The sequence below is a fragment of the Passer domesticus genome, chromosome 16, assembly GCF_036417665.1.
Source record: "Passer domesticus isolate bPasDom1 chromosome 16, bPasDom1.hap1, whole genome shotgun sequence".
NCBI lineage: Eukaryota > Metazoa > Chordata > Aves > Passeriformes > Passeridae > Passer > Passer domesticus.
The window spans coordinates 6,796,934-6,818,819 of NC_087489.1; the positions used below are offsets into that span (position 1 = coordinate 6,796,934).

Consider the following 21,886-nt stretch of genomic DNA (forward strand, 5'->3'; position numbering starts at 1 on the left):
CCGAGGAAAACGAGCCCAAGCACTGGAAGCTGCCCGGGCCAGTTGCACTGCAGGAATCCCAGGCACGTGCCAAGCCCTGGGGTGCATGGCTGGGGGCTGGCAGCAGCACTGAGGGGGGCAGGAGAGCAGTGACAGCCAGGGACAATGCTCAGTGCAGTCACCAAAGCTGCCCTGGCCCATGCTCTGCTCCGAGGGTGTCTGGGGCAGCTTCACAGCTCCTGTCCCTGTGAAACAGTGCTGTTTCACTTGGGTGTTCCAGCCAGGGCCGTGGGCAGTGCCAGCTACTGCCTGTCCTGCTGCCTCTGCTGCCCTGGCCTCCTCAGCTCCCTCCTGAATCCTCCTGGGTTGGCAATCCAGCTGCTTTCCCAGTTGTGCAAGAAGCTGAGGGCATCGTCTCACTGTCAGCTGAGAGAACAGCTCTGTTTTTTATTATTTCACTGTAAATCATTTGGCATGGGCCATGCTCTCCTGAGCAGCCCATCCAGGTCAGCAGCCATGCAAAGCCCATTGGTGCTGCTCAGATGGTGGGGACATCCCTCAGCAGCTCTGGAGATCAGCTGGAGGGGTGGAGTTGATGGAAGCTGGAGTGTGAATGCTCACCCAGGCTGCTCTCACTCAGGAGAAAAGTCATCTTGGAATGCAGCCTCTGTGGCAGCTGGCAGACATGGCTTTACTCCTGCCCAGGGGTGGCCATGGATGTGGGGTTAACACACTTAACACACACCATGTGTTCATTAGCCCTGCTGTGAACCCAAGGGGTTCCTGTCAGAGCTGGCACATGGCTGTTCCTGCAGTAGTGCCAGGTGAAGGCACCTGCTGTGTCCCTCCACCCTCCCCTTTCCCCCACTCCAACCTGGCTGGGGACTCCATTGGAAATAAGTTAGGGTGGATGGGAATTACAGGGAGAGCCTGGGATCACAGCTGGGGCTTCACCTCCCAGGAGATGAAGGGGACTGTGAGGAGGGGACAGCTGCCACCAGGCCATGAGTGAGCTGGTTCCAAGCTGTGCTGAGGTGTGCAACAGCTGCCCTGCAGCTTTCTGGGCACATGGGCTGGAACAGAACAGGGTGCTCTGTGCCCTGGGTGCTTGATGCTCCTTGTGCCTGGGGAGCAGCGTGTGTTTGCCTGGCAGGTGGGGAGGGTGGTCCCACAGAATACAGGGAGAAGAACCATGAAAATGGTCAGCTTTCATCTCTTCAGAACAGATTAAAATAAAATAAAATAAAGGAAGGGCAGGACTGTCTGCAGAGGGAACCTTTGATTTTTTGAAACTTATGTGCTCAGTAGCTGGGCAGCTTTTACAGGGGATTTCCTTCTCTCAGGTGCTTTTTAAGGACAAAATGAGTGTAAATACTGCAAATCCCACCTCTGTCCCATTGCAGCAGTATCTGACGTGGTCTGCTTCTGCACATGCTTGTGCTGCCCAGTGACTTGGACCAAAATCAATGGAGGGACTTGGCCATGTGTCCTGCAAGGCACGGGTCTGGCCAAGCTCTGAGATCCTTTGAAGGGTGCATGTCCTGGCAGGAACACCTCAGATATATCTGCTGGAAGTCGCAGGATCAGTAGGAAAGCAAGATATTCGAGGCTATAATGGCTACTGTGCTGCACCAGTTTGTGCTGGCCCTGTAGCCCCTGTGTGATTTGTACCTGGAGAGTACAACTATGAGTGAAGACATTTTAGATTTATTTTTGTTTTAATGTAATATCAGTAGATATCTGTAGGAATTTCTAGATTGTGTTCTGAAGTGTGGGGCATCAATTCCTGATTCATTAGGATGAGCTTGTGCTGTGTGAAAGCACAAGAGAGCTTCAGTGCCATGCATGACATTGATGTGACTTCCCCACCACCAACACGTGGGCACTGCTCACAGTGTGAGCTGTGGCCTCATTCTGAGGCCCAACTTGGTTTTCTATCCATACCCATGACTTTGGGGCACATCTTAGCTCTCCCTTCAAACAACAAGGGCGCTTGGCAGCCCCTGTATGGCTTTCCAAGGCTCTGGTGCCTGGCTGCGCTCCCGGCAGCGTCGCCGCTTCTCCCTGCGCTCAGCATTTCCAGGCTGCGTGGCCGGGCAGCGGCGAGCCTCTCCTTGGGGAACGCGCCTGTGTGGTGCAAATGACGTCCCAAAATCGCTGCAGTCAGCACAGGCTCCTGACTAAATAAGGGCAGGCAGAGCAGGGCTTTATCAGCGTGGCCTGAGTGTGACAGCTGAGAGCTGGGGCTGGGGCAGCCCACGCCGCTGGGGCTGGGCTGCGCGCTCCCACTCGGAAGGGGCTTTATTTGGCACAGCTCTGCCCTTGTCCCCACTGCTCTTGGGGGTTTAGGCTGCTGGTGGGGAAAGTGGGGAGCCAAAGGGATCTCTTCCCCAAACACCTCTTTGGTGAGGTATGGTTTGTGACCACGGTGGCCTTGGTGCTCCTGACAGCACAGCTCAGCTTTCCCTGAGGCCAGATTTCAGACCTGGGATTTTAGGTTTGTTGAATCAGACTTGGGGTTTGCTCTGAAAAGGCAAAAGGATTTTTTTAAAGTGTGCTTTTAGCTAGAGGCGCAGGTATTAGACACCTCAGGCGTTCAGCACATTCCCAGACCTTTAGGTCTAAAGCCAGAGGAGGGTGGGATGCTCATGGCCACCCTGTGAGTGTGGGCAGCAGCAGCAGCCGTGGCTCAGGACAGCCCTGCCAGACAGGAAGGAGCAGCTGATCCTCCTGTGCTCTCCCAGCCTCACAATCCCTCTGCTCCAGGACTCCACAGCTCCGAGTGTGAGGGTGTGTAATTAGGAGGAAGAAGGAGGCAGGAGATTGGCAGAGCTTTTGAGCCCCGGGTGGGTTACTGGCTGCTGTTTGCCAGGGAGGGACACGAGAGTTGTGAGCAGCATTTCTGCAGACACCAAAGATCACAGATGTCACGGCCTGAGCTCTTATGGGGCTTAAATGACAAATGCATGGATGTGCAGGGGGACCAAGGACTACCCCTCACCTCCCCATGGGGTGCAGTGGAAGGGTCACTTCTAGCAAGGTACAACCACACCTGGAGGCAGTGGAGTGGCCTGAGCCGAGCACAGTTCCTTGATGCTGGGTATTCTGGCTGCTCCAGGAATTGTGATTGCCTCACAGCCCCCATAATGGGAATCTGCATCTTGGTACTTCCATGGGCAGGGTTCAGAGAGTCAGTGGACAGGGAGAAGCAAGGGCAGCCACGTGGCTCCCTGCTATAGCTGAGTGCCAGGACACAGCATTGAGGGGATGCTCCTCAGTCCTGCTGTCCCAGTAAAGATGTTTCTCACAGAGCCTGGTTGTTTATAAAGAGGATAATCCTGTTTCATCACCTTTGCTTAATAGAAACCCAGTTTCTGGCATCTATTTCTGCACCAGCTGAAGCCCCGGGACTCTCCCACTTTCTGTGTGGCACAGCAGTCTCCTGCTTTGCAGAAATATTGCTGTTTTCAAACCTCTGCCTACTCCTTGTTCCACCCATCCACTGGTGGCAGTGCAGGCTGTAGGGTTTGGGTGAGCTCTTCTCTGTTCCTGATCCAGTGTGGCCATGGGGACAGCAAGGCCCAGTGCTGGGGTCCAGAGCCAGGATCAGACCCCCCCCCAGCTGCAGGACACCCACAGTGTGTCCCCCCACAAAGGGGAGGTGTGTGTGAGGCTTTGTGGGCTGGAGGGATTCAGTGTCACGGGGTGAGTGATGGTGTGATGCCTTCAGCCCTTCTTCCAGCCCTCTCCCAGAGCAGCCTCATCCAGGCTGGCTGCAGCTCCAGCACTGACACATTTTTGGCCCACCATGCTCCTTACACGGGATGTGCTCTGACTCCAGAGGAGGGTGCAGGGCTTTATCTGCTTTCCACCCACCTCACATGAATTTCCTCAGGCACTTTCATGCCTTATTAGGGTAAGAGGGAACATGCATTTTCAGTAGCTCCAAGGAGGAGGCATCTGCTGGACAGCACACAGCTTTCTCCAGGGCTTCCTGGGTTATCAGGGTTGAGGCAAGTGAAGCTCTGTCCTGCAGGGATCCCCTCGAGAGGAGCAGAGGTGGGATGGCAGGACGTCAGCCCTAGGGATGGGTACAATTCAGATAGCCAGCCAGGCAGGGAAAGTGGAGTTAATGGGCTGTTCATTCTGACCTTGTGGGAAATCCTTATCTCAACAGTTTACAAACACAGAAAGGGAAAGAAGAAGTGTGACTTTAATCTGCAAAAATGACTGTGGAAAATGATAGCAACTCGTTCAATTGATCTGCTGCTGCGTGGAACAAGAGGGCTCTGACTCCCATCCAAATGCTTGCAATCAGCCAGCAGGGAGCTGGGCTTTGAAATCATTGAATTCAACCATGCTTCGCTCAGAGATTATCCTCATTTCAGTGGAATGTGAAAAAGCCTTATCTTGAAAAAGAAATAATATTTAAGTAAAAGGTCCAATTTAAATAGAAAGCCTGCGATGCAGAAACCCTCCCTTCTCCTGGAGGAGGGGCATTTTTTTCAGCTTATCCTGGTGCTGAGCCAGAGCCCTTTGGCTTTTGCAGTCCAAGTTTTTTCATTTTGCTCCTGCAAAGCCTGATGATTTTCACTGAGGGCTGGCAGGGACCTGGTGTCCCATCTGCCTGGTGCTCTCAGCAGCCTTGGGTCCAGGTGCATGGGAGCTGCAGGCACTGAAGCCTGGATGTGGGCTGGTGCCCTCCCAGCTCCATCTCTTCTTTTCCCTGGACCTCAGATCTGTGAACATCAACTCAAGAGACTTACAGGACTCGGAAAAAAAGGCTCCTACTTTAAATTTTGATAAGTAATTGGGGTTTTGGGCAAATGCAATATTTTAAGAAATATGCCTTCATTTCCTAAAAAATTCTGCTTTTCTTTTTTTGACTTGGAAAAAAACCCCACAAAACAGATTCAGCAGTTCCTCACTCTTTTGGTTTGGATTAATATTTGGTTTTCAGATTTCAAATCTGAAAAATATTTGCTTTAGAAGGTGCTAAAACTTTTGGTTAAAAAAACCAACAATCTTAGAGTGAAAACACAGATGTTCTGACCCATTTTAATGCTGGTGGATCCAGCAGTCTGGTAAAACACACTTCTCTTATGGATGCTGTCTGTTTGGCAGAGCTGGGGCTGGGCAGGAGCTCCTGGGTCAGGCAGGCTCCCTCAAAACAAATGTTTGCTGTATTCCTGCTCTTTCTTGGAAGTGGGAATTCCACAGGCAGGGCAGGGAGCAGCCCCTGCTCACTCAGTGCAGGAACAGCCCAGGGAGGCAGGTGCACACAGGGGGTGAAAAGGCTGAAGGACCCTGATTGCATCTGTGCTGTAAAGATGTTTTGATGCAGTAATCAGTGGGATAACCCAGCTCCTTTCATCCTGCAGTAGTACCTAATTAAATCAGGGTCCCCAGGGCATTTGCTGAGCCCCATTGGTAAGGGTGTCCTGGAAGCTGGAATAAATCACTGGCATTTGGGCATATTCCCAAGGCTGTGCTGCTCTGAGGGACCTGCTCCTGCTGCTTGGGGCTCCACTCAATCTGCACCCAGAGCAGCAAAGTGGCCCTGAAAGCCAGGGGGAGAAGGAGAGGGTCCAGCTGGCAGCTGCAAATCCCCCTTTTCCCAAAAATATCTCTGTGGATGCTCTGACAAGCTGCTCCCAGCCTGGCTGTGCTGTCAGGCCAGGCTCCAGCAGAGCCAGGAGCTGCCTGTCCTGCCCGTGGTGCAGTGTCCCTGGGTCAGGGTGCCATCCTGGTGCCAGCAGCCCTTTGAGCTGGCAGGCTCTGGCTTGCTCTGCTCCCTTTGTAGCCAGCTCTGGGCAGCTGCTGGCTGCATCCTGGGGCTGTGGGGGAAACAGAGAGCAGCTGTGGGCTGTGCCAGCCCCACGGGCTCCTCACAGCCCATGGGCCTGTGCAGGGTGGCACAGCCAGGCCCTGCTGACCGCTGGCCACCCAGTCCTGCTCAGCTCCTGGGGCACTCGGGCTGGCAGAGACTGATGGGGCAGATCCTCCTGTACGTGGGGCTGGGGTGAGTAGGTTGTCCTCTCATTGAAGACAGCTGCAGATCTGTCTGATGAAAGATTAATATCACTTTAACTGCTCCAAAGGGAAGTATCCCTCAGTGAAAGATGCAAGTGGCTCAGAGCTATTTAGAGCTAAGGATAACATTTCGGTATTTTAAAAATTCACCAAGTAATCATAAAGGCTGAGCTCGTTAGGTGGCAGGGAGTTCTGCCAGGCCGGTGCTCCTAAAGCACTGCACAGAAAAGGATGCTTTTCTCTGGGCTGAATGGCCTGGTCATGCCCTTGCTGTGGAAGGAGGAGAAAAGGTCTGATTTAACCAGCCAAGTAACCTGGGCATGTACAAAGTGCTGCCACTTCTGTGTAAGTGCTGGTACCAAGAGGGAAAAGCCTGGGGCATCTCATGAGCTGCTCTGCAAAGTCAAAATGGTTTCTCTTTTTGGCTTTCTGCTTCAGCAGTATGGAGGTGTTTCCTTTAGGATGCAAATTGTGTTGATTTATGCTTATTTCACAATTTAGATCACACCTTGCAGGTGCAGAGCCCGTATTATAAAGCAGCAAAGGCTCATGCACCCCAGGAGTGTCACAGTGGAAGTGGAGTGGGTGTATGCATGTGAGTGATGGAGCAAAAAGGGCAAAAGGAACATGAATGGTACAGCTCTCTGTCAGGGCAGGACACCCGTGGGATGGGACAGATGGGTTTGGCTGAGGGCAGGGAAAGTGGCATGAGAGGTGCACTGAAGAGGGAATTTCAGTCCCGTGGGCTGGTTATAGGCAAATGAGGGTAGCAGAGTTTTGCTGGTATCTGCATGCATGTGCAGGCAGAGGGAGAGACACAAAGGAGATGGACTGGGACTGAGCAGGAAGAAAGGGATGCTCCAGCTAGAGAGGTGACACAAGTATGAGGACAATGTGTCAAATAGAGAAGCCAAAAAGTTCTGTCCTAGTCAGGATGTAGAATCATAGATTTCTGGAAGGGACCTTTAAATGTCATCCAGCCCCAGCCCAGGTGTGTGTCCCCTTGCCCTTCATGATGTGAGCACAGAAGGGACCGTGTTGCCATTAACAAAAACACTTCTTCAGCTTTCCCTTGATCCCTTCTAAGTGCTGCAAACATTCCTGCCAAGACAAACAATTATTTTAAGTTTCTTGATAAGGACAGAATGATTTGTGCTGGATACTGGAGCAGGGATTTGGCTGGGAGTGGAAAAGCCAGTTTCCAGGAGAGGGGAGTTCAGCAGAAGACTCTCTTCCTAGAACTGACTCATGAATTACTTTTGCTTAATGATCTTCTAGACAGCTCCTAATATCAAGAATGGCAAGAATCATAGAATCATAAAATCATAGAATCATAGAATGGGTTGGGTTGGAGGGGTGTTCAGCTGGTCCTTGCTCAGGGTTTGCTGAATCAACAGGAGAAGGGGGACCCTGGAGAAGGAAGGACAGCACTGGACAGGTCTGACATTCCCCCAGTAAGCAAATGTGAGGGCAGAGAGCTCAACTCTTCCCCTATTTCTAGCTGCAAGGTCATTGCTGCATCTTCAGGCACTCCAGCCCTGTCTGGTATTTGCAGTATTCCCTGCTAATTCCAGTTTCATTTGCAGTCTAATCCAATGTGGATGTGCAAAACCACAAAAACTGTCCAAAGAGACGGGGTGCTGGCTGGGGCTGGGCCTCACCTGTTAGCGCGGTGCTCAGCTGCGCTCGTGTGTCTGTGGCGCATTTCAGCAGCAGCTGCAGGAATGCTTCAGGCAGTGTTTCTGGGAGATGGCCAGGAGTGGTGCTCTGTCCTGCACTAGTACAAAAACGATTAGAGCATTAGAGCCATGCCAGAGGAGCAAATAAAGCAGCAGATGCATTTAACCCTCCCGCCCTGCTGGGGTGTGAAGCCCGGCAGCTGCTGTGATCCAGCCGGGTGGCAGTGGCAGCAGGGCTGGGACAGGGGCTGCAGGCATTGCCCACATGCCTCCCCTCAGCTCGGCTCCGAGCTGCTGCTCCTCCTTGCAAAGAATTCACTGGAGCTATTTTTAACAGCACTGCCCGGGGAGATGGCTCAGGGTGCAGTTGGGAAGCGTTCATCCTGGCAGCGCTGCCTTTGGGACGGGAGCACCGGTGTGGGTTTGGAAAGGTCCCTCTTTGTGCTGATTTCCTCCAGCTGGATGTGTTTATTGTTCGTGGCTCATTTTCCACTGCTGCCTTGAAAAGGGTCTTTTGGATTCTGCTGCGGGCTGCTCTAAAGCCCCTGGGTGTGTGTTTCAGTTCCCGCTGAGCTCCTCTATCTCCAGACTTTCTCCTCTGCTGGTTTTTGCAGGGGCTGTTTACTGCAGAGTTACTGGGAGGTGACAACACAACAACAGTAAATTAAAAAGTGTGGATTAAAGTGTGGATGAATGGCATAAAATTTATTAAGGCTGGTATTTCCTTTTTGCAAAAGCTTGTTTTGCTTTTTGAGAAGATCTTAACCTTGGAAGAAATTTTTCTTCTTGCACGTTTCACTTCAGGGGTTTGAAAATCACCTTCCTGACACCCTCAAACCTCCCTGGGCTTTTTCTTTCCTTGGATCCTGCTCCTGGCAGACCCCAGGCTGTGGATGGGACAGGCTGTTGTGCTGCATGCACTGGGCTCTCCCAGGGTGACTGGCATTTGTCTCCTGCTTTGCTGCCAGGGCCAAGTTTTCCTCTGTTCTGGGCTCCCAGGCTCTGCCAGCCACACAGATAAATAATAAATTCAGGGATACTCGAGGCCAGCTAGATGTTATTGTTATGGCTGGACCCTTTCCTCTAGGCTGGGCTTTGTCACAGTGCCACTAAAACCCTCAGTGTGGGTTTTTTGGAGGGCTGCACTGTGTCCCTTGGTGTCGTGGGGATGTGCAGCTCAGCCAGAAAAGATGAACTTCAGACACCCTGCCATGTCTCTGAAAGCCAAACGTTCCTCACCTTGCCAGGTAAATGATCTCAGCAACAGAGGGACCCAGCACAGGGCATCAGCATCCCTGCTGGGGCCAGGCTGGCTGGGAGAGCAGTGCTCTCCTGGGATGCCAACAGGATCGATGTGTGGTCAGCTGGAGCTGCCAGATTTGAAAGTGCAGCTGTGTTGACAATAGTCCCCCCACATCAAACACCTCTGGATGGCTTTGCAAGCAGGGGGACAGGAGCAGAGGTCACCTGTGTCCCACAGAGTGAGAGCTGCCGTGGGGCAGTGCAGGATGCCAAAGTTGTGCTGCTCAGCTTCTTGTCACTGCTCCGTGTGTGCAGCCCAGGAGCTGCCCCAGTGTCCCTGCCCTCACACCCCTCAATGTAGAGCCCTGCTACCCTTGGGGCTGTGGTGTCTCACAGCAATGGCTCAGCTCCCCAGCACCCACAGCATCCTCACTGCAGCCTCTGCAGCCCTGGCTGGATCTTCTTAGGCTTGCCATCTCTCCTTCTGCAGGAATTGCAGTCAAATAGCATCCAGCAAAACTCCTGCAGAAGAAAAGCATAACTGGGAGCTCCAACATCTCCAGGCACCAGGGGATGCAGTGCTGCTTGCAGCCCTCCATAAGAGAGCCCTGTTCTCTTGTGTTGTCCCCAGGTGCTGGGAGAGAGCTGAGCATGCAGGAGCCATCTGCACACATGTTGACATGTCCAGCTCTGTCCTTACTGGTGAGAGCACATCTAGTGCGCTTCCAGATTACTTCTTTGGGAGCTACTTTGAGGAAAGCACTTGCCAGGAGCTGCCTGCTGCTCCTCCAGCTGGGGCCAGCTGGGTGATTGTCTGGGAATTGGTCAGGATAGCATCTGCCTGGCTCAGAGAGCAACTGAAAGGGAGAATTTTATCTCTTGATGATGAATCTCATCCTCCAGGAGCAGCAGGACAAAGGCAGGGCCTGGAGCACGTCCTGCCAGGATCAAGAGCTGGATCCTCCCTTGGAAAGGCTCTTCCCTGGGGCCGGCGCCAGGCAGGCTGTGTGCCCCAGGCACAGCACACCCAGCCCACTCTGATCCCCCAGGCATGGAGAGCACAGACACATTCCCCTTGGCCCCTGCCAGATTATAGTGGAATTAATCATGCTGATTATAGCTACCAAAAAAGGAGGTGCTTTCTCTGTTCAGAACTGGCTCAGACCCCCTGCTTGCAAGCAGCAGCCTAAAAATGCTGTTTTCTGCCTCATCGTGTCTCTGGGTTTTTCAGGAGCTGAAATAGTTTCGGATAAAAAGACCAAGAATGACTGCAATCTGAGGCAGCTCAATGTGCAGAGAAAGCAGGGAGATAACGTGTGAGTGTGGGCAGGGAGGTGAATCATGGCTCCAGCAGCATGGGATGTCATTCCAGGGAGGGACAGGCTGAGCCACAGCAGCTCTGCACCCTCTTCTCTATCACAGGGCCCTGAGCAGTGTTTCTGGCCCCTTGTCAAGTCACACTGTTGCCTGTATCAGTTGGGATTGATGCCCTACTTTCAGTTCTTTCCCTGCAGTTACTCAGAATGGCATATGTGTGTATCTTCTCCCTTGAAAGGGTCTCAGAACAGCATTTCTATCATCTTTTCATTGCACCTGTTGAGTATTCAAGGACTTCAGCTTGTCTTGTCTTCCCACTGGATCTCAGTTTAATGGCAAGGAATCAATCCTCATTTCATGACTAACGGTCCATAAATTCCTCTGGAGAGTTTCCACTGCAGGAATGAGAACTGCATCTTTCCTCCTTTTTAGTCCTAAAACATGATGAGATACCAACCTGCATCTGAAAAGGGCTCATCAGATACCCTAAGACCACTTTAAAGGTTGTAATTTAGGGTGAATTGGAGTTGGAGGAATGCTAACTGCTTATTACACAAAAATACATGAAACAGGGAATATGGGGAGCCTTGGAAAATCTGTCAGTGAGGCCACAGGGAAGGCACCTCTCAGTAAGATCTGAGTGCAACAAAGCAGCTGAATATACTGCTCTTTCCCACCCGTATTTTTAAGGTGCAACATTGCTGTTTGAAGTCAGCTCCTTCCCAGACTGTGAGCAACTGGGCTGTAAAGCCATCCCTGCTTTTAGCAGGAAGATCACAGGGCTCTGAGCATGAGGCATGTGAGGAATACGACAGCTGGCCAGTAAAATAACTCCCATAGCCTGTAACCCTGTGGAGCAAGGAGGAGATGTGCTGGGAAGGAGTGGAAAGGACTCAGAGAGCCAAGCTGAGAGGGAGACAATAGCTCTGGTGAGATCAGCCTGTCAGCCTGCAGCGAGTAAAGGAGTCCTGGACAAGGCATTTTGTTTGCTGGAGAGCTACAAGAGCTACAAGAGAGGAATTTCTGGGAAAAACCATCTTGTGTGCTGAGCAGGGGCACAGTGCCTCTGGCAAGGTGCAGCAGCTCAGGGCTGGTGACACACAGCAGTTCAGCCACCAACCATGCCTGTGTGATGCCTTGGTCATTCCTCTGAGCAGCACAGCAGTGAGCCCATTCTGCAGTGCCTCTCTGCAGCATGTGAACATGCTCACATTTGCAAATGCACCTGCCCTGTTCCCTACGTGCAGCCTTTCCACCTTACCCTTGAGCATCTGGGCCCCTTCCATGTTGAAAATCTGCTCTTCTCTGCCTGAGTGTAGGGTTTTGGGTCATGTGGGCAAATTCTGAGTGCTGTTATGCCAGCTGGGCTGATTCAGTTTTGGTGGCAGCCAGGGTTTGCTGTGTGAGTGGGATGACCTTGGCTCAGGGGGTGCTCACTGTTCTCCCCTCTTCTCTCTGCAGGACGGCTCATGCCAAAGCCAAGGCTGAAGGGTCTGAGCAGGCAGCTCAGGCAGCCAACAACGAATCAGGCATAGCCAGAATGATGGCCAGGGAGCTCTCCCCAGACTTCTACCAGCCAGGTAGGATCAGAGGCATTTCCATGGGGAATCTGTTCAAGTGCTTCACCCACTTAATAATTCCACAAAATGCTCTCCTGTCTATCCTAAATCCTCTTTTGCTCAGTTGCAGCCAGCCCCTTGCCCTGGCTGATTTGCTGTCCTCCTGACACCACTGTTTTACTCACTGTGTTACCATAGACTGGAGGAAAACCCCACAGTTTCTGAGCTTTTCATGTTTTTCCACACACCAAAGCCTCAGAACACCAGGCAGGACAGGCAGCAAGCTCGGGGCTATCTGCACCTCTCCTATAGATACACCCCTTGTGGCTTTTTCTTGGAACAGTGTTGCACATTGACTCACAAACCCATATCCTGTGGGGCCTCAGAACAATCAGACTCTGCTAATTAGGGGATGTAATATCCTATAAGAAAGCAGCTAATACAAAATACTGTTTTCCTGATTCTCTATTAATTTGTCAGTATCACTGCTAATTATTTGGCTGGGTAAACACTTGGGAGGTTCTTTCTGTGAGACCAAGCACTGAGGATTAGTAGATGAGAAGTGTAATATTAGAATCAGCATTGTGAATGCCATTACTTTTCCCTAGACTGAGTTAGCTAGAGAAATGTTCTTCCTGGAAAACTTTGCTTTACAGAGAGGGAAGGTAATAACAGAGCAGAACATAAAATTCCAAGTGCCTACATTTTCATCCTGTCTTTCTTATTATTTGGATTTACTGCCTGGAGTCAGTGTCCCATGGTTACTGAGGCAAGATCACAAGGGACTATCACAGTGGTAAAACTGGGGGTAGAAGCCAAAGGTTGACTTGTGCTCAGCAAAACCTGACACCTGCCCCTGCTCTGATTTCGGTGTCTCTGCATCTCCTGTACCACTCCCAGCACAGGGCACACAGTGGGAAATGGGAGCAGCTCAGAGCTGGTGCCTGGTTGGGGAGAGTCATGCTGACAGATTTTCCTAAATTCCCTGTTCTCTCACCTTCTCCTGCACCTATGAGCTGGGGAAACACCAGACTGGAGAGCTGCCTCTTCCTCCCCAGCACCCAGCAATGCCTGTTGGAGCTGGCTTTGAGTGGGGAAACACCAGAGCACCCGGGCATGGGCATGAGCCAGCCCATGGCACTTCATTTGACAATGGTTAAATGTCTCTTGATCCTCACATAAGCCCCCCAGCTGCCACTCACAGTTCTGCATTCACCCTTTGCACACTGGGGTATTTATAGAACAGAAACAAAGGAAACTGGAATCCCTGTGGGGAGGTTTTGGACATCTAGCTAGATTATTTTTTCCACCCATGGCAATTGAATGAGACAATTGAACCAGTCTCTGTAAAGCACTTGGGGCAGCCTGACCTCCACTGCTGGCTCCTCAGGTGCTGGATCCTCTTGCTGCTGTTGTAGGGCCTCACTTGGGTCCTGGCCTCTCTCAGTGGCCTTCTAAGCTCCTGATGTATGTTATTCTTCTATGATTCTTTTAAACCTCTAAATTCCCAAAGTGCACAAGGATATATCTCTTCTCACACGGTTGCACCATCCAGGAACAAAACAGACAGTAGTCCAGCCTTGGATTTTGCTGGGACTGAGAGCTGCTGCTCACACAGCCAGGAGAGCCCAGCTGTGTTTGGTAGCTGTATTTCTCCCTGCTATCCTGGCAGATTGATTGTGCTGTGTCTGGCACAGGCAATCCTGCTCAGCAAGCACCAAATCCCTAATAACTCTTGAGCCCTGAATTTTAGTTAGGGTATCATCCCTGGCAACTTAAAGAAGGATGTAAGCCAAAACCCTTGCTGAAATGTGCTGGTAGATGAAGGTGGAGAGCTGAGTGTGTGTCCTCCAGGCAGTTGGGGGGTTTTGTGTTGTAAATTATTCAGGAAGAGAAGAAAGCAGCAGGAGAGAGCAAGGAGCCTGGAGCTACAGGCAGCCTATTTTGAGGAGTCTGAACAACTGTTGAAATGACTTCCAAATAACTCAGTTGCAGCCAGAAATAAATGGCCCTGAATGGGTCATCTGCTGATTGACAGGAGTGTGCAGGCAGAGCAGAGCAGCTGAAATCAGTGCTCTCCTTTTCCCCACTGTTCCTCCGAGTGGAGGCATTGCCTGAATGGACAGAGGTAGCAGTGTGCAAATCATTAGGAGAGCAAAAGGAGCACCAAGAAAAATTTCCCAAGCAGACTCAGGTTTGCATCAGTCCTTGAGATGAGGAGATGAGGGGAGGCAGCCAGAGGCAGTGTGGCTCCAGGATCTACAGTGTTGTTCAGGAGCACAGAGCAAGCCTTGTATATCTGCACTCATCAGCATCACTGGGGTTCACAGAATGAGGCCAGAGCAGGTGCTTTGCTTTCAAAGAAGCTGCTCTGCAACCTCACACTGCACAGGGGAGCATGATGCTCTTCTTGTTCTCACTTGCTGAGAGCATCATGGTGATGTGAGGGGACCCTTCTCCCAGCACATCCCAGCATGTGGAGCACTGTGGAGGGTTGTTACTCCACAAGATATTCCCAGTTCTTTTGTGATGCATTTTGGTGGATATCTTCAGCATCACGCTCTGTCTGAATTTCCCTGGCCCCGGCTGGGCTGCAATTTGTAGTAGGGTTAATAAGAAGTAAAGATTTAATGATAGGTGAAAAATTGAAGTGAGGCGATGTTGCTAGGAACTCACAAGTCAGTGTGTGAGACGAGGCCAAAATGAAATCTGAAGCCCTGAGTCACCTTTCGTGATGGTGCCAGGTAATTTTGCTGCTGTTGTGGAGCTCAGGGCAGACAAGAGGGCTGTGTAACTTCCAGCCCTGTTCCATAGATAAGAAACATGTTTTTCCTATCATGATGGATGGCACACAGATAATTTGGGGACCCTGCCTTTCCTGATGACTCTGGTCATCGTGTGTATCCTGTGAATTACCATGCTATTTGACACCAATGAGGCCACATGGAAGAGTTTCCTAGCCATTAAATAAAACAATAAACAAAGTTCATTGGGAGCTGTATCCTCCTTAGCCCAAGCATGACCCACCTGTGTGACCACAAAAAGCTGGGCTGCAGATTGTCATTGTTTTCTTTAAACTTATCTGCAGCTCTTGCCTGCTCCTTCAGTTCTTCCCAACTGGACAGCACACAGTAAGGCTTGGAGCCTTTGGGAGTTCCTGGAGGAAATTCCTCCTGGCAGCAGGGTCTGGTTTGGGAGTTTGTCCTCTTGCAGACCCTTGCACCACAGTCCCCAAACCCATTGCTGCTGGGGGCACAGCTGCCGAAGCCAGGATGGTGCCACGGCGCTGGGGTACCCATGGCACTGGGGTACCCATGGCACTGGGTATCCCCGCTATCCCCATCCCAGAGTGACTCCTCACACCCTTCTCTCCGCAGGCCCCGAGTACCAGAAGCGGAAGCTGCTGCAGGAGATCATCGAGAACGCGGAGCACGCGGTCAACATGGAGGAGGAGGCGCCGCGGCCCGAGGCTGCCCCGCCGCCCCCCACGCCGCCCGAGAGCCCCCAGCTCCACGAGCAGGAGGAGCCGCGGCCCCGCGCCAGCCCGGCCCCCAGCCCCGCCGCCACCCCTCCCGAGGCCAAGCGGGCCAAGGCGGCCCCCCGGCAGGACAGGGCCCTCCGTCCGGGCAGCTGGGCCGAGGCGGGCGGGCGGGCGGGCAATGGCAGCCCAGCTCCCTCCGAGGGCGAGGGTCGCCCGGCCTCGCGGGGCCGCGGCCGTCCCGCCGAGCAGATGGAGATCGGGCCGCTGCAGCGCATGGCGCGCGAGCCCGACGTCGAGCTCTTCAAGGGCTACCACAGCTACGCCGTCCGGACGTCGCCGGTGACCCCCGCCACGGACTATGAGGAGGAGCAGTTCCCCGAGAACGAGCCGCCCTCCCCGGAGCCCCGGGGGGAGCCCCAGCGCCGAGGGGGCACCCCTGGCCCGCCGCAGGGCCGCGAGGAGAAGCCGTCGGTGGCGGCAGAGGCCAAGGCGGAGCCGCCTCGGCCCAAGGAGCCGCAGCAGCGCCCCAGCCCTGAGCGCAGGGCCGTGGGCCGGGCCGAGCCCGCGGCCGACAGGAAGACTGAGGCCAGGGCAGCAGGCCGGACGGAGCCCAAGGCCGGGGCCAAGCGCGGCCCGGCCCACGCGGCAGTGCTGGCAGCACAGAAGGCGGAGGAGTGTGAAGAGGTGATGGGTCATCCCTGGGAGCCTCCTGAGAGCCACCTTTGCCTTTCCTTACTGTTCCCCATGAGTCTGGCAGGACCCAGAGGGATGCAGACCCCCAGACCCTGGGGCTGCAGTTGGTGCCAAGTGGTGCCCAGAGCTCTTTTGGGGATCCTAGAGCCCGCTGAGGAGCGTTGGCATCCCCCTCTCCTGCCGCCTGCCCTGCCTGCCCTGCCTGGATGCTTGCCATAACCCTCCTGTTTTGACCTCCTCTCTTTACCTGGGCAGATAGGCTTTCAGACACGTCGTATTTCAAAATTTGTGCAAAACCAGGCATCTTCCAATTAATTTTATCCACTTTTCTCACCTTCTTTTCCCACCCCATTACCAACCAACTTGGATGTGAAATTTGGGGAGAAAAAAACAGGAAGAGCTCAAGTGTGTTTCTCTTTTACCCATTATTTTTTTTGCTGTAGGGGCACCTCATGAGCTGGACTGTGGTGTTGAATCACCAGCCAATTTCCCAGGTTTAAAATATAGTCATTGAAACTTAATTTTGCTCTTAGCAAATACAGCTGGAAACCCAGACATTTTATTAGGCCTCTGAGTCCCATCTTGCAGTCCTTTGGACATGAATGATTCCAATGTGACTTTAGAAAAGCACAGCTTGGAAATACTTTGGTCTGAAATTACAGCAATCTCACATGGTTTCATTTGTTGGGGTTTGGAAGTAGATGATCTTCAAGGTCCCCTTCCAAAGCAAAGCATTCTATGATTCTGATATTAAAAATGGCAAGTTTACAAACACAGGCAATGTGGATGCAGAAGGGAGTTGGGAGGAGCAGCCTGACGTGGGATCAGGAGTTCATGTTCCTTTGGTCAGGGTCTCCTTTAATCTAATTTAGCTGCAAAAAAAGCCTGATTTAACATCCTTCAAATGAATTTGCAGGGGAGAAGGAGGAATAGGATAGGATAAACATTCCACTAGTTTGAAATTCTGGTTGTTAAGTGCCAGATTTCAGTGCATTTGGAGGGGGTGATTGTGGTATTTTTGAGCAGCAGAATCAAGCTATGTCTATATGGAGCTCTGGTGTGTAATACTCTGTTTTGGGTTTTTCCTTCAGGGACCTAACACAATTGTGATCTGCATGGTCATCTTACTGAACATTGGTCTGGCCATCCTATTTGTACATTTTTTGACATGATGAGCCTCTTGAACAAGGTAAGAATCAGAATGAGATTTTATCCTCAATTTGTAGATGTCACTGGATGTTTTAAGGTTGACTCACTTTTCATAAAATGTCATAAAATTATTGCATGAAATTATGTCATAATTTCATGCATTTTCTCAAAATCAAGAACTGTGTGGGTGGGATACAATCCCACCATATAGTTTTGCCTTCCCAGTACCATGGGCATGTTTCATGGAGTGAGAACTCCATTGCAAGAGTGTGTGATGTTAAATTTGAAATTTGTTCACTGCAAATGCTTCAAGAAACACTTTCAATTTGCTGTTTCAACATGGCTGCTCCCAGGAAGTTTGTGCTTTATAGTATTTCTTGGCACTCAGACCAGCAAGCTGCAAGAACACATGAAAAATGTGAATACTGCAGCTCTAATTGCACCCGTATTAGTTCTGCAGCAGTTGTTACTTAATTGTTTTACTAAAGATAAATATGAATCAAGATGTCTGTAAGACTGGAGCTTGCTCAGGAGTTCCACTTGAATTGGGATAAGGTTTTACATTTGGATTTGGTGGCAATAAAATCTTGTGAGGTTTCTCGCCTGTGGTACCCCTATAGACAGGAAAGTGTCCTGAGCTTGCACAAGACTTGTCTTGGGCTCAAATATTTAAAACAAAATCTGCCATCAAGGCTGAACCTGACCCTTGAGCCTCATGTGAATGTAACACAAGAGACCCCTCTGAGCCTGTGTGAGGATATTGGGCTGCTTTCCCCCGACCTCCTGGGGGACAAAACTGCTCTGCTGAGCACTGCTTTCTGTCATGTTTTTAGTCTCACTCAGCCTTGCAGACAGCTATGGTAATGTGTTGGTCATGTGTTTTGCTCTCCCTTGACTTTCCTATTTATCTGTGTCTGGGACAGGCGTTGCTGCTGGTGGAGACCTCAGACCTTGGCGGGGATTAAAGCTCAGCCACCTGGAAACACCTAAGAGGAGGACTTGAGATCCCAAGGTTGCACTGCAAACATCAACCTTAAATGAGAGTGTCTGAAGATCAATTCAGTTTCCTGCTCCCAGGCTGTGGCTGGCCTCTGCAATCTACCAAGGAAAAGCCAGAGTTTCTGCACTGTGGTCTCCTCTTCTTTGTATAAAATAGCAGTTGCCTTAAATTATTCTCACCAAAGCCATCAACTGTCCTGCCATGCCAGGGATGAGGGATTTATCTGTAGCTGTAGGAAAATGAGTGAGAAGGTCTCATGCGTGCACACTGATGTGTTTTGTAACTCCCTTGGTTGACACAGTGTCAGAGATTTTCCAAAGACTGTCATCCATGGCATGGTGATGAAGCAATCCAGCAACCAGAATGACTCATGAGAGCCGCGCCGTGGCTCGGGGTGGACGGCGCTGCTCTCCGTGCTTGGAAGTCATCCAAAGGGATGAACAAAAAGTCTTTCCTTTCCCCTGTCACCTGGCATCATTTTCCATGTATGGAGGACGGAGAGGGGGAGCAAGTTGATATTGGGCTTGTTGAAGTGTGACCCGAGTCCTGCCCATGGCCAATGCACCACGGATGGGGCCGCGGGGTGGGGTGGGAGGGACTGGTGGATCCAAGGCTGTTGGTGCCTGTGGGGGTGCTCTGGGTGGAGATGGGGCCTCTTTTGGGACCAGGCACCATCCAAGCGCTCTCCTGCCACCAGCAATGCTCTGCAAAGAAGCAGCTTGCAGTGGGTGGCTTCCCACTGTAGCAGGAAAGGCAGTAGGTGTGCTGAATTTGTCCCTTTACCCCTTCTGTCTATGAAAATGTTGTGAGTTACAGTGAAAAGGAGGGTCTTGCTGAAAATGCCTCTGTACACCTGCAGGTTCCTCCCCTAGGTGTGCCAGGCTGTGGAGGGGTCCTGGCCTCTCATTGCACCCAACAAACAGACTTTCCAGCAGAGGATGCAGGGTGGCCATCATGGGAGAGGTTACCTTATTCCTAAAAGAAAAAAGGTGCAGAGATGTGAGTGACTGCAGTGTGTTTGGGTGTTGGGCTCAGAAATATGCACAGCCAGGCTGTCAGCAGTGGCAGAGTACAGTGGGGCAGCGTAGCTGTTGCTCGTGTGTGCAAGGCTGAGGTCTGGGCAATTTGCACCCATTTTCCCAAAGCTGTGACAGGGAGTGACCTTTGGAAGGAGATTTTTCCACCATGATCTGCTCTGATCCTTAGCAGTGCGAGCTTAGAAAGTCGGCACAGATGAAGTTACAGTTTAGCGTGAGGCTGAGTGCTTGGACATGTTTCTTCCTTCTTTTAAGAGCAATGTGTATTTTCTATCCCTTTTTAAGATAATCAGAGATGTTATTTATAGTTGGTTGTGCACCTCTGTGTATCCTGAAGTCCCACAGCACAGGACTGGGTGGGAAAACTTTGTTGGACTGAAAAGAATGGGGAAATGATAGTTAAGGAAAAAAACAGATGCCCGGTCTGCTTCAAAGGTCAGTCTGAAAGGATTTCAGAGATGGAGTGGCAGACACACAGGGGTTTTACACTCACTGGAGACATGGGGCAGAACCTACCTAATTTATCTACTCTAGTTATGGCATAAGAGAGTGAGAATAATTCAGTACTTTTCTTTGTGAACCAAGTCTATTTTTTAACCTTATTGAGCTCAGGAACATTGCCACAGTAGCAAATATGTGGTATTAAGTGTGGGAGAAGTGAATGTGATCCTTTCCTAAAAGCCATGTGGCTGTACCAGTCCTGAGAAAGCTGTGCAGCATCATCTACACTTCCACAGAGCATAGTTTAGTAGCAATTTGCTTATTTTCTTTTTTTTTTTCTTTCCTTAAATATAAATGTATTGCAAACCCCAGGCTCTGCTGCCTTTAATGTTTCGTCTCCATTTGCTGGCATTCACTTGCCAACTCTGCAGTTTCAATATCCCAACTGCTTTTATTCACCAAGACAATTTCCATTGAGAGACCTGAGGGGCTTTTATTTATCACTAAGCACAAAAATGGATTTTTTTCAACAGTGCTAAGGTAATTCCTTCCCTCCCCCTATTTTTTATGCATGTGATATGCACTCAGTAATGTGCTTTCCTCCTAGTAACCTTCTGATAAAAGTAGGTAGATTTGCTTTTATGTGACGTATAACTGTATCCATATTACACTGAGATATGGATATATACATAGAGAGAGAGCCCCTTAGGGATTTCATTTTCTTAGATGCAAAATACCAGATTTACCTCAAACTGCATGCTTTCAAAACTGACTAGGATTTTGTGTTATACTTTTCAGGTCTTACAAAGATGCAGATACCTTTCACTCTTCACACAAAAATACCTTCATCACAGATTTTGCTGGCTGTTTACTACAATCTGTGTACTACTGTCCAGAGTTTTCTGTCGGTTGTTCTGCTGGATTATGTGCAATAATAAACAGTTATCTGCTCACTCTATCCATGTGGATTTTTGCAGGGGAATCTCCAGGTTTCTTTCCATAGTGATGCATTCACTCCAGTTTTAAAGCAGAGAGTAATGCAGATTTTCACTGGTGGCATCTGGATGTTTTCTAGCTTTTTCTTAATGATCTGTTTCAAAATTTTGCATTTTTTTATGGATGGGGGTACTTTGCAAAGAGAGTTGTTTTCACTAAATGCTTTCAGGCAGCCTTTAAGGACCCTGCAACTCTCTGAGCACACTCCATGTGCTCCCCTCGTGCTGGCCTCTGGCAGGGGTTGCACAGGGCAGGAGCAAAGGCAGCTCGCTGGCCCAGAGCCTGCCCAGGCCATGCAGATGGCTGCTGCCAGGTCCCTTTGCTGCCTCCCGAACCCAGGGCTGCTGCCAGGCTCATTCTGAGCTGTGTGTCACTGCCTGCTCCTCTGGGTTTGGGGAGGAGTGATTCCCCACTGCCTGTGCCCCATCCTCTCGCTCAGCCTCTGGAGACAGCCTGGGTGAGAGGAAAGCCAGGCACGAGGTAGAGGGAAATGGCAGCAGGGTGATTTATGGGGGAGGATGGATGAGCAGAGCCCAGCAGGGCCCTGGGGCCTGAGGAATCCAGAGTAGCCAAAACCTCCAATCCTTTTTCTATTTCTGGAGCGTCTCACATGAGCAAAGCCGGACTGTGCAGAGAGGCTGGGGGGACACAGGCTCAGCCCTCATGGGCTGGAGAGCTGCCCCTGCCTTCTGTGGCTGTGAGGGGTCTTGTGGCAGAAGATTTCATGCCCTGGTAGAGACTGAAGGGGCTGAGTTTGATGAAATGATGGCTTTTCTCTCCTCTGGGCTTGTTTTGCTTCTGGTATGGAAGGAACCAGCTACATCTCATTCATCAGTCAGGGGCAGCAGGGTAACTGGAGCCTTGTGCACCTCATAAATCTCAGGCTGATGAATGGAGCAGGTCCTTGGCTCTTGTGTTACAGAGGCAGTAGGGAGGGAGGTGGGTCTGCTGCTGAAGCAAGGACACATTGCTTTTAAAAGTATTAACAAAGGCAGAACAAAATGTCTGCAGCTTCCCCAGGGTACGGGGGACAGTGCTGGGCTCTCTGCCTCAATAGACACTGGTTTCAGGGATAACGTCCCCACAGTGTCCAGCCAAGTGTCCCCAAGGGCAGGCAGGGAGGTGTCTGATATGTGAGAACCAGGCTAAAGGCACTGGCCTGATCCTGTGTCGAAGGGCAGGAGCCTTACCCTCCACTGGTGGGAGGGAAGGTGCAATCTGAGCCTCAGTGTCCTCTGACAGTGACCTGCCCAGGCATCCTGGGGACAGCCATGCTGTAC

The 21,886-nt window shown here is 51.1% G+C and overlaps 1 protein-coding gene across 1 annotated transcript in view; it reads left to right on the forward strand.

Annotated features, from left to right (window-relative positions):
- Positions 1-20,568, forward strand: part of JPH2 (junctophilin 2) — a 31,271-nt gene extending 10,703 nt beyond the window's left edge. Inside the window, exons 3-6 of the mRNA XM_064390997.1 lie at positions 11,712-11,830; positions 15,187-15,974; positions 17,075-17,172; positions 18,056-20,568. Coding sequence (XP_064247067.1) covers positions 11,712-11,830; positions 15,187-15,974; positions 17,075-17,155 — 988 coding nt within the window. The 3' untranslated portion in view covers positions 17,156-17,172; positions 18,056-20,568. The remainder of the gene's footprint in view (positions 1-11,711; positions 11,831-15,186; positions 15,975-17,074; positions 17,173-18,055) is intronic.
- Positions 20,569-21,886: the final 1,318 nt, after the last annotated feature.